The following is a 13,382-nucleotide window of genomic DNA, read 5'->3' as shown; positions in this document are numbered from 1 at the left end:
TGGTACATTGACCCATATGGCTAGATTTTAGGAAAGGTGTATGTGGACACATCTGTAGGTTATATAGTTTGTGGTTGTGTCTGCAATGTGTTGTTAATGTGGATTGATCTGTGTGTATTTTTTATTTCAATTATACATTTATAGTAGTATTCAAATAGTACCCAAATTAAGGTGTTACTTTATTTGCCTTCAAAGTAGACCTGTAATCCCCCATGTTAATGGGTGTGTGTGTGTGGGGAAGGTACAATTTATGCAATGCTATATATAGATGTGTCCACATACATCTTCCTTGCGCATTAAACAGCCCTTCTAATCTTGCCATGCCGTGGCATGACTGTAGCGCTGAGTGAATATTTGTGCGACTTTTTTCATTCCAATACATCTTATTCACAAAGCTATGCAAATAGGACGCATAAGCTGTTTGTGCTGATTAAAATGATAAGCGTCATGTCTATATTCTGTGTGCAACTGCGGGATTATTTGCATGGGAAATGTTATGTTAGAGCAGGGGTGGGGAACCTTTTTCTGCCGAGGGCCATTTTCATATATATAACATTATTCAAGGGCCCGGTGCAGGCCATGCCCCCTCGCCAGTGATTACAGCACTGCCTGGAGCATCCTGAGGATGCTCCGAGGAGCTGTAAGGGCCGCGGTGTGACCATCTGAAGTGTCCTAAGGACGCTTCAGGAGGCACTACTGCATATATTCTGGCTGCAGTGTGCCATTTTAGGCACCCTGCTATCCAGATGAGGCTAGCAGAGGAAAGCTCAGAGGGCCAGACCAAATGATTCCGGGGGCCTTATATAGCCCCTGGGCCTGAGGTTCCCCCTCCCAGTGTTAGAGTCACAGCTGCTGACACTGTAACATAGCATTTCGCATGCAGGTACACTCGCAGTTGCACACAGAATATAAGCATGCCACATAATTTAATCAGCGGAAGCTGCTTGTGCGTCCTATTCGCTTTGCAAATAAGATGCATTTTAAGGTAAATATGTGCACGAAAAGACTGTGATAATGGCAGTAGGTAGAGACCATAGAAAAGCCGTTGGCAAAAAAATTAAAATCGTTTTTTTTTTTTTAAAAATCACAAGCACCTCGACAGCAACAGGTTTATTTTGACTTGATAAAACAAGTCTACAGTTCCGGTGTTGTCATCCTGCGATGCTCGTACCCAAAAGATATCGCTGATCGATATACAGATGTGCCCACATACATCTATCCTCTGTGCGCTACAAGTCGTGCCACACAACGCTGGAGCTCAGTGTGACTTGGAAGCGCAGAGCGTTTTTTCCTGCAACTTTTTACCGTTAAATGCGTCTTATTCACACAGCGATGCGAATAGATAGCACAAGCAGCTTCTGCTGATTAAAATTATATGCAGCATGCCTATGTTCTGTGTATGACTGCGGGTGTATCTGAATGCTAAACACTAAGTTAATGTTACAGCCGCTGACACTGTAATGTAGCATTTCACATACAGATACACTCGCAGACGCACAGAGAACATATACAGTACATGCTGCATATCATTTTAATCAGCAGAAGCTATTAGTGCTATCTATTCGCATCGCTGTGCAAATGAGACCCATTTGAAGGTAAAAAGACGCTCGGCGCTACCGAGTCACACCACAACATGGCGAGACTAGAAGGGCTGTTTAATGCGCCAGGAGGCTAGATGTATGTGGACCCATCTGTACTGTAGGGATTACTAGTATGTCTTGTATTTCTAAACAAAATCTTTTACTGTTTCATTAAACAGTATAATATATCTTGCACCACCTCCTCTATATGAGGTTTTGTATTTCCTATTTTTCCTCCATTATTGCCGTTTATTGTAGGGATGCTTTGTCTGAAGAGTTATGTTGGAGCTATGGCACACATACGATAATGTATTTATTTTTACCATTGGGCCTGTTATGCCAGTACCTCATACCTAAATATATAACATATTGTGCCTCTCTGCTCCAACACCGAACCCTGGGGCTCTAAATATGTTAGTTGTTGCATGTTCCTTTAACTTTTGCCGACATTAGAGTTACTTGGCAAACCTTCACAGCGGTGGTGGAAAGCATTTGCAGAATGATGTGTATAAGGCCTATCTAATCTATCTATCTATCTATCTATCTATCTATCTATCTATCTATCTATCATGTGTGCCTTAACATTGGGGCTAGAAACTAGTACACAGGAAGTAGGTGTGGCCTATCTAGTCTCCCCTCATGTGCTCTGACTCCTAACATAAATATATCTCCTCTTATTAGCAATGAAAATTATTATCCATATTGTCCTGTCCACCAGCCACACAGAACCAACTGTCCTGTATTTCTCTGTATACTAATATATGTTTTATATTTCTTTTAATAGAACTCTCTCAGCAGCTTCTTTGCTGATGCCTTCTTTGATCAGCAGCAACACACAAGACAGGGGAAGTATCTATGGCAGCAGGTCAGTGTTCCCGCTCAATGTGCTCTACATTAGTATCCAGCTGATTCTGTTTTAATGATTTATTGTCTCATGCATTATTAAAAATAGATTTTGCACTGATTGTGTTTGGTTATCCCTGAGTTAATTTCTGGTTTTGAGTGGCAGGGGCCTCCATATAGCACATAATGTATTGTAGTCATTGTTATGTTCCCCCTTTTCCACACTCTTGCACCATCATAAGCCAAAGTTTTGCTACTGTATAAGACTCTGAGCTGACTGATACTGTGCATGTGTGCATGCTAAGTATACTTATGGTACAGGATGTATGCATTGAAGTGCTAGATACGTGTTTGTGTAGAGTTGCATTAAAGCAGTGCTTGTCCTACAGTTGTTATATGGCCTGTGCTGCCTAAAGCTGCATGGTGAGCACACGTGTCCAGTAGTACCTGAATCAGTGATCTCTATAGTGTGCGCACACACACACACACACACACACACACACACACACACGCCCTCACACACACACCCACACACACCCGGCTTCCAGGTTATATAAACAAACTAGAAGCAGGCAGATGCTGCTGGCACTCACTAAACCTGGGTACACACTGACCGATACATTGGCCGATCAATTATCGGCCAATGTATCTGCTGTCCGTCGGCCAGTGTGTACCCGCGATATGTCGGTGAACGTCGGCGTTCACCAACATATCGCATTGGCTGTGCTGCTCAGCCGATGGACAGATATGTCTGCTGACCGCCCGTACACACACAGAGGTAACCGGGAGGAGGGGGGCGGGACACAAGCAGATGATGGCGATTCAGTGTGTATCAACGACAATCATCTGCAGATATACAGTATCTGTCAGGTGTGTACCCACCTTCAGGCTTATCATTATCACCGTTGCAATGCAATAAGCATTTTCAGCACATATCCTAATGAAAATGATTATTGCACTGAAACGTTGAATTTGCAGCCTTTGTGTCTGAGTGATTTGTTCCTTGAGTGTCGCTAGCATCTGACCTATATATCTGTGGGTCTTCTATCTATGGCAAATGAAATTAAGCACTGTTGTAATGTTGTCTTTACAGGGAATGTAGTCTCATGTGGAGCATAGAAAAAGGCATAAATCAGGCTTTCTGTACATATCTTAAGAGCGTAGGCTGCTTCCTGGTTTTTGTTTTAATTGACTGAAGTACACATAATGCATGGCTAGTGATGGAATGTGACACAGCTTTCATTGACAGAAATTGGAAAGGTAGAAAATTGCCAACACCTAAAAATTATACATTATCATCAAAATAATATACTGTTTATAAGTTCTCTTTGCTTTTATTGCAAAAATAAAAAAAAAACAACAATAGTATAACATACCAGTCACGTTAGTTCCTCATGGTCACATGGGCCGATTCAGAGTTGCCTACAAGTCCATTTTGCAGATGGATATTACAATTGTTCACACTCTGTACACATTGGAGCGACGGGCATTCGTTCCAGCATCCGAATGAATGCCCGGCAGAGTGATTGTGCGTCCACACCGGGCTACTTTAAGGAACGATCACCGTTACGTAATTCATTAACAATGCACTGGTTGCTAGCGATATTGCAAGGTTTGATGGTCGCCACATCAAACCTGGAGCGCGCATTTGCTGGTACACAGTGAGCGATTTGACGTTACGAAACGGCATATCGGCCCGACATCGCTCCAGTGTGTACCCAGTTTAACTGGGCGTCAATGGGGCATTTACACCAGGGCTGTGGCATTGGTAAGCCAAACTTTTGACTATTTTAATACTGCCCAAATCCAATGCCTACTCCTTCATATATGGCAAATGTATTTTTACATGCATTCTCTCTAGACTGCAATTAGATCCTTAGGCAAGTTAAATCTGTACAATACATTATTTCATTAAGGTTCAGAGAATAATGTAGGTCATGTGACAGTAGAAGAATACACGTGTAAGCTATGACAGCTGGATGGGTTTAGTATTTTGCAGTGTATTTTGTGACGGCTGCATGTTGTAAATGGTAATTTGTTGCAGTATAGTGGATGACTGCAGCATGTAGTAATTATTGCAGTCTATTTGTGGCTGTCGGCGACAGCATGGGGTAATTATAATGTTAATTATATTATTTTGCGATACTCTTCTTTGTACAGAAATCTTCCTTAAAATAATAAGAGAATAATTTAATGCCTCAAAAAAAACTTAAGTGACCACTTCTGCCAATGAGTATAATTACTTATTAGTTACTGCAGAGTATATGACAGTAGAGTAATTAAATAAATGCATTTCATCATCATGTATTCTCCAGTAGCTAATGCACAATGCTGCTAATACTCGTCTGCTTTATCAACATTTGTCAAGTACTCCTCATCTACTGTATTCCTGGCCGGTACTGCACCACTTCAAAACATTATTAGTATCCTGTTATGTTACTCACAGTCTCAGAGATCAGTGTGGACAATAGACACTTCAACTTCACTATGCAGCTATTTTTTTATTATTGTTTTTTACTTTATTGTTTTCAGAACAAAGTGCAAACACTGATGTGCTGGTCTTTCACTTTATTTGTCTTGGTCAACCACACTTAATTAGCTTTCTCCTTCTGCTGTTTAGCATTCCTTTTCTAAAAAGATAATGATCATACTCATATATGTTCAGAGATGCATGAGACTGAGCTGGAGGAGTGCCTGGATCCAAATCAAGCCCTTGAAATTTTTTGGATGATATACTGTATAGTATTTTATGACATGAATCTCTGTTAAATTAAACAGCTTACGGGCCGAGAGAGGTAATTCAAAACGACAAATCTGTGTTTTGTTCTACAGCTGTTGCCTAGTTAATATTCCTCACTTGCCCTGTTGTGTAGCCTGTAATTTGGAGTTTGGAATGTATCTGCCTTTAAAACTGAAACTGGATTAAGCTTTCTCTGTTTCTATTCAGCAAGAACAGTATGATATGTACGGAAGTCCAAGCAGTTCCCTTCCCAACAATGCTCTGTTTGATCCGAACATGAACCTCCAGTACTCTCAGGCGTCCATGATGGGGCTTGGAGGGAGTCATGGAAATCTCCAAGATCCCTTCCAGATGAGGGCAAACTACTTGTATTCCAACTATGGAGGGAGCGTTCCAAACATTATCTTAACAGGTCAGCAATTACTTTGTACAGTTAAATGTCAATTATTTTCGGAAGCTTGCCTCTATGCACATCTAAAGGAATTAAGCTTGGTGTTTTCAAAAGTAATTCCCTTCTAAAATTTAGCCTATTTAATAAAGAATTTATAATAGTTAAATGCCACACCCTCAAGGATTGTTATGTTGATTCTGCATTATGTACTGTGAAGGATTGGTATATCTATGGTGCACCTAGAAAAATCTCATCCAGCCAGTGCCAATCAGAGTCTGTTCCCCAGTAATTCATTAATAAAATCACAATTAAGTATGGGTCAGGCATAAAAAAGAATTTAGGTTAAAAGTATATTTAAATGAATGAAAATACATACTGTTTGTAAGGAGGCTTAATTAATCTATTAAAACGAGCGTAAATAGGAGTGGAAGCTGGAAAACTGATTGAACAGCGAAGAGTAAATAAAATAAATGTTTCATGCATTTTGGTATGTGTAAAGGTTGAGTTTACGTAACGGCACTCACGCACTGTCCTTTCTCTTTTAAGATGACTCAAGCAACAGTTTATCGAAGGACATTGGTAATGCAGTTGCAGGAGTTTCTGAGCTGGGCTTTGATACAGATAATACATTTCAGTTGGATGATGAGCTGAAACTTGGACCTCTGAGCTTGGATGGTTTGAGCATGCTAAGCGACCCTGACATGGTCCTGCCTGACCCTTCAATAGAGGACAGCTTCCGTTCTGACAAGCTGTGATCCCACACTCCTAGTTTGGAGTGCACACTGCTTTAGTCATTTCGTGGACAAAGAATAAACTTAAATCTCTCTGTTCCAGGCATGTTTGTTCTTCTTTGGACACAGAGCATTTGTAATTGCATAACAAATCTTTTGACATTTGAATGTCGGGCCAAGTAGAAATACTAACTTTTTGAAGAAAGTTTCAAAGGATATCTGAAGAGACTGCTTTAAACCAAGCCAGTAATTGATGACTTGTAGATAAGCACACAAGATGCTCTGTTAATGAACTTGGGTAGAGGAACTGCATTTCTACATCTATTTTTTTGTTTTGTTTCTGTTTATTTTTTGATGGTGATGTGCCATTGGCGTACTTTTTTTTTTTTTCTTTTTTTCTACCCATCGAGAAAGCATGTTTGGAAGCTACCTAAGTAGCGAAGGATTTATTATGACATTTATTTTTTAATGAATAGTTTCATTATGGAAAAAAAAAAACCCAGTGATAGAATTATTGAAAAAAAATTCCATGTTCTAGAAACTGAAACCACTGACCTCAATACTTGCTGATGAATACTTGTCAGGTTTATTTTTTTTAACACTTGATTATTATCTGGCATAAAACGATACCAAATTAAATATAAAACAGCGAGGTAATAGTGCCTTAGTTCTAGCCACTTTCTCCAGACTTTGTGTATCCATTTTGTTGGCTGTACCAGTATTCATAAGAATAGGTTCTATCCTTTCACTGGGTACCAATGTTCTCTGAGGTGTCACAAGAGCCAGTTATTTTGCTAGTTCTAATGAATTGATTATCTAAATATTGATGCTGCCCACAAAATGGCTGCCTCCACTGTGTGAAGATGGCAAGTACATTTTAATAGAATAAGTAAGATACTTATTATTGATTATTTGTTCCTGTACTTTGTTTACGCCATAAGTAGTTATGGTCTAAGCCTGCTGATCCAGCACCTCAATGTTTTATTTGCATTCTAAGGCAATTTATCAGACACAGCTAAGTAGCGGACAGTTTTAGGGGCAGATTGGGCTGACTTCTCTGACTGGTAATCAAACCTTTTGTAAATTTCTACAAACCTCTCTTGTTTTTAATAACGCAGGTAGCACAAATATGCTGTAGCAACCAAAAAGCAGACATTTAATCATTATTCTAACTTTCTCAGCAAGAGCGTTTCATACAGTGACAACGTTTAAACCTACAGGTAACGGACATATTCATAAAGGTATGAATCGTGTATAAGTGATACATGTGTCATTTGTACTGACTTTAAACTTTTAATACAATCTACAAGTTTGCCAACTGGGTTTGCCATTTCTATAACCTAGCATGTTTAGTTCATCCATGTCAGTGACTTGTGATGTAGGAACCACTCACAATTTGAGATGATTGTTATGCGGTGAATATTTGTCTTCTGACCTGACTGCATTTCATTCTTCTCTTCAACATATGAACATTTTGTTAGGATTAGATTTCAATGTACGATTATGTCAAGTTTATGTCTATGTGCTGTATTGCTATGTATTGACTTAATGTTTCCTTTAATCACTTCCCTGCCTGCTAAATTTGTGGTTACATTTTTAATCACAGTACTGTTAAATGAAAGTAAAGGCTGGTATTCTGCTCATGTGGTAGAAGGAAAAGGGTTACTGCACGGTGCAGTATCCAAGTCATTAGCTGGGGGTGGAAAGTTCTTTCACTAACACGTTTGACTAGTGCAGCTTTATTCTGCACACATCAAGTGGATCTGACACGTCTATAAATGTAAAATACATTGCCACAATATAAATCATAGTTTTAAACACTTGATAATTGAGGCACTGGGTAAATTAATGTGCATTTATTACCTAAGATGTGTACTACCAGGAAACAGATTTGCACTATAGCTTTAACGTATGTCACACTGTCGTCTCATGCATTCAGTATGTCCAATCACAGCTACCGCTATAGAAGGGTCTGCATAAAATAGTATGAAGAGTAAGTAAATAAGGTATCAAGCAATTATTTAATTTAAAAAAATAAATAACTCAGGATTCACATTATCTTTTGGCATGAATTTCTAAATAGCCCTTTTCTATTTTCAGCAGTGCCTTAGAGGACTCTGTAACCGTGGTTATATGGGAAGACATTGTTGATGCAGTGCACAAAAGGCATCATTTTAACCCTTTGCCCTAATGAAATTTAGCACCTGAAGTGTCTTGTTAATTAGTTTCTTAGCAGTATTGTGCTCTGTCCATCTTCTGGGATCATACGTATGTAGAAGTCTCTTGATTTCCTTTTATCGCAGTCCCTGTGTGTACTTGTGCTCCTAATGGAAGTGTGTTGCATTTTTTTATATTGAAATAAAGCTGCACAAATGTACGTCTACACTAGCAACAAGAGAGTAATGGTTTAGCCCTTCATCTTAATCATTGGCTGGCTCCTACTTTAGGGGTTGTTGCCAAATTATTTCAAAGATATGCAAGACAACACCCAAGTCAGCTGATGACATGTATGAACCACCCTCTATACAACAGCATTAATGTTAAAGTAGTAGTCCACTCATAGAACCAATCTTATTGCTTACTGATACTGGAACATTGATATTTTTGTATATATAAAATAGCATTTTCAGTGTGAAGAAACTGGTGATAAAAACCAGCATCATCCGCAGTAGTAGAAAGTTTTATACCCAGTCTGTTAGTGGTTTTCTACAGCTATATATTATATGATTTGAGACCCCCACCATCCATGTTGCTCTGCATTGATTTAAGGGGCATGTATGCTATTTGCAATTATTGTCCAAAATGTTTGTACGATATAGATAATTTTAGAGGGAGAAAATATAGCAAATATATTTGTTTAGAATTCAGGATACAATACTTTTACTGCCAAGCAGATTTTAAAATGGAGATTATCAATGTTTTATCATTTTTTTTTTTTCTATGCTCTACCATGTGGAAGTAGTAATGATATAGGCAGAAGGAGTCAAGCAGAGAGGTGCATTCACTGCCAGAGATGCCGCCACTTCTCCCGGCAGCAGAGGGGTCATGTCTTGTCATTTTATTTATTCATTTATTTTTTTACATCACCTACTCTGTCATTTTCAGACAGTTTCCTTGTACAAGGCAGCCCCTTTAAGGAGAGGACCAAGAACAAACTGGTCATTGCCGCGCTAAAAGGGATTTCTGATGTGTAGGTTATGCCTTCCTTGATGTATGCTCTTCATTTTAGATGTTATGACAACAATATGTGCACTTGCCATTGCACTTATTAAATGTGTTTTAAAAGAAGTTTTATTGTAGAGATTTTGTATCGTTCTGAAGAATGTTCAGTCGTTCAATATACCATATTGTAGTAATTTATCTTTAAAGTACATGTGTTGGTCATTGGTATAAGATTTGTCCATAATTAAGCAATGGATTGATTCATTAGTCTTCGTTTCCGTGACACGAGCGTTATTTATGCTTTTATTTTTTTTAGTTTAATGCATATCATGCATTAACCAGTTATTTTCCAAGTGGAATAAAGGACTGTGATATCTGGTTGTAAAAGATTCAGTGGACCTTGTGCGGTGATAATCAGAGTGTAGGTTTATATCTTGTACACATTAGCCGTCCTTGACATTTTCCAGTTATGACTGCTACACAGAGCTGTTTTGGCTTCCTCTGAATTAACATGTGGGATTACTTCCTAACGACACAGATGCAGACTCATAGTTCAATAGACCCTTAATTTATCAGTGCTAATTCTGTTGCATTGATTGCCAGATGTGCAATGTTAATTTGCCCTTATGTAGTATGGCTTCCCTGGTATCATTGTTGGCCTGTTTTGCTCTTCATGTAAACAGAGATCAGGAGAATTATTTCTAGATTAAATTAGCACTTTTATCTTTCCTCATATAAAATGACAAAAAGGTCAGAAAAAATGAGTGCATGTAAATAGATTTGCATTTTATTAACATTCAGAATGTGGAAAGCACTATGTGACCAGCACTGGCAGATTGACTACTGTGCAATGCTACATAAAGCATTTAATTCGCTGCCACAGTCAAGGTAGCCATTTTGTAGACTGAACCAGTATTCATTCGGTTATGGCACATGAGTTTACCAAGGACTTGACCAGCTGAATACTGGCTATGGTATCTACTTGGCTGCCTGTACTGCGAGTAGGTTTCAGGTACACATCAGAAATTCAATTCTTAGTTACATTTATGTCTGCCTAATGTTTGCTAAATGTAAAATAAATTCATACATAAACCTTATTACAAATTGCATAATCATTAATTGTGCTCTGTGTAATCCAGATTCGACACTCAGTTATTGTTATTTGCCAAATGCACTTTAGAAAATAAAAGCAAACACTTGGCTGCTGTTTGTTACAGCTCTACGTGCTGCCAGTTTTTATGTGTAACGTCTCTTTCCATATAGTGTTTCCGGCCCCAACACCTAGGCATTGCATTTGCCCAACTCTGCGTTGTGTCCTCTGCGTTAACCCACATGCATAGATTGTAAGCCAAAACATATTTGTATGTTGCTGATAACTGGCCTGTATTTGAGCTCTGTAGGAATCAAAGTGCCTCCTGACTCAGTTTTATGACTAGTTCTTAGTGAATTGAAAGGTATATTCTCATCCACCCCAAAATGGCTGCCATGACTCTGTGCATGTGACATGTACACTTTACAGCAGTTATTACTCTGTGCATGTGACAGGTACACTTTACAGCAGTTATTGGTCACATTTCTGCTCAGAGCACCACAGTACTGTTAGTTACAATGTTATAGGGAAACAATAATGATTTTGACAATGGTGAATACGCGTTATCTAATTCTTGTCGCAGGAAATTCCTTTGCTGTAATGCACTGCCCAAAAGAAATCTCAACGATAGTCAGTTAACAGCAATGGCTCTGTATATTTAGAAAAGTCTTATATTTATAGAATTAATCTATGCTTGTAAATTTATAGTTACCAATATTTTAATATAATACACAAGTAATGTTAATATATGTATAAAACTCCTGTAAATAATATCTGTATAAATATTCATTGCTTATAATCCGTGTGATCTATCATCACCACGTCCGTGGCCTTTGGGAAGATTTGTGTATAATGAGGAATAATGCTCCTTCTACTCTAACATTTTTATGGGCATCAGAAGTCATCTCCACTTGTAATAACAATATAATTCACAGTGGGGAGCGTGTAATGTCCAGGGACATTATGGGCAGGTAAATCAAAGCATGACACTCACTCACATTGTAGACTCTGCAGGCAATGCTGCCTTTAAAACCCATTGTGTATGTTCACTAAATATAATTATAATATAATTTCTATGGACTTCTCTGTAATAAATATTAACTTATAAAGACAAAATAGCTTAATAACATAGAATAGAAGTAAGAGTTGTACTCAGCAGTTAATATAAAAAATTAGAACTCTTCTAGGGACAATCGTTAAAATGTGGGCATCTCCCTAGAAACTAGAGACGGTTGGCAACGATGGGTTATACAGTGGGTTATATATTGTATGTATAGCACAGCTTACTTTTGCATGTTTTGCCTTAAAACAGTAACCACTTCTGCCCAATTTGATTATCGATGGCAGTCATTCCAGTAAATGCAGGACACTCGCGCCTCTGTGTTTGCTTCTAAAATCAGGAATATTTTTATAAGCTTGTTCTAATGTTAAATAGTTTTGTAATGATATAAATAAAAAGGTACATAGCTTCAAGTCTTTCAAAAAGTAATGTTTTCTGCCTAATCGCAGTTCTAATTTGGATTGACGGGTTTACAGTATGAACACGGAACTATGCATTATTTACAAAATTATACAATCTTCCAGGAATATCCTTTTTGGACGATCAATAAACTACATTGGTTTCCCTTTTTTCTTCTGTCTTCTATTATACAGCATAAGTCATTAATTTTTTTTCCAGTCGCACAATTCCGCACAGGTCTCAGTTGTATGTAGATGCAGCGAATGTTTCAAAACTGCTTTCTTCACGTATGCCTTAATGTGCCAATAGCGTAAAGCATTGAACGTCCATGTATTGTTAACTTGCAAGGTTTGTACCCACCAATAATAATAATAATTCTGGTCCATTTCAGCTTCTAATTTTAGTATACTGAAAGCAAAGTCTTATGCAAGTTTCTCTCACCTAACTTGTTTTAGTTGTTTAAAATGTACAGTGGTATTTAAAATATGCAGTTCATGAAACAAATTTTCCATTTTGTAACACATCATTTTACACCTTTCATAATTAAAGTGCAGCAAAATAAAATTCTTCTGTATATCTGCATATGATGTGTTTATTTCACATAAAGCATTCATATAGTAGTTTTTTCCCTACCTAATCACTAGTGTTTTCGATATGCTGACCCTAAATTCTATGTTCTATAGCAGTGCTTTTCAATTCCAGTCTAAGGGGGGACCTAATTAGTCTTTTTATCCAGAGAAAAGTTTTCGGAGCATTTGCCCAAATTTGCAGATTATCAGCTGTTTGCAATCTCCCATTTATCGTGCTAGCCTATTGCTAAACCGGAGATAACCACTTCGCACGGTAATTCTTGAATGGATGACAGGCGATAAGTACAGGTGAAAAAGGGGAAATCGGCATGCACCTAAAAAAAAAAGGTAAGCTAAGGTAGGGTAATGCTACAAAAGTGTGTTTTTGGCCATAAGCCAAGGGTTTGGGGTTCTTAAATTGTGTCAAATGGCTGTTACTGGTAATGCATTTTTCTCTAACAGTGAGCTCCAGAATCAAGACTGATGACATCCTGGCGGTAAGTGTTAGGGTTAGGAAACTTGCCAAATTCTGTCGGGATTCTGACTGTTGGTATCCCATAACAACCTGTTTTAAAATGTTACTCAGCAATGAATACACCTGTGCTGCAGCAAAGAGATATGGAAAACATGCACTGTTAGTGTCCCGAGGACTGAATTTGAGAAGCACTGGGCTATAGGATAGCGTAGTACTCCAGTCTCTGCACACACTACCTCTGTGAAACGCGCTGTAGATGAAGAAGTACAAAGCTGTCTAAAATCTAGTACCTATGTTCCTATGGCCCAGCCCCACTTTAAAACGGTTTTCTGAATTTTTACT

General features: G+C 38.3%; 1 protein-coding gene across 2 annotated transcripts in view; it reads left to right on the top strand.

Annotated features, from left to right (window-relative positions):
- LOC148523652 (CREB-regulated transcription coactivator 3-like) overlaps positions 1-12,570 on the top strand; it is a 121,669-nt gene extending 109,099 nt beyond the window's left edge. For both annotated transcript variants that reach the window (XM_088472860.1, XM_088472859.1), the window contains 3 exons: positions 2,365-2,445; positions 5,371-5,575; positions 6,101-12,570. In XM_088472860.1, coding sequence (XP_088328986.1) covers positions 2,365-2,445; positions 5,371-5,575; positions 6,101-6,309 — 495 coding nt within the window. In that variant the 3' untranslated portion in view covers positions 6,310-12,570. The remainder of the gene's footprint in view (positions 1-2,364; positions 2,446-5,370; positions 5,576-6,100) is intronic.
- The last annotated feature ends 812 nt before the right edge of the window (positions 12,571-13,382 follow it).

Source organism: Taudactylus pleione, unplaced genomic scaffold (genome assembly GCF_031769625.1).
Source record: "Taudactylus pleione unplaced genomic scaffold, aTauple2 ptg000129l, whole genome shotgun sequence".
In the NCBI taxonomy this organism is placed as follows: domain Eukaryota; kingdom Metazoa; phylum Chordata; class Amphibia; order Anura; family Myobatrachidae; genus Taudactylus; species Taudactylus pleione.
The sequence above is the reverse complement of the archived record's forward strand: the minus strand, read 5'-3'. Positions and strand labels throughout refer to the sequence as shown.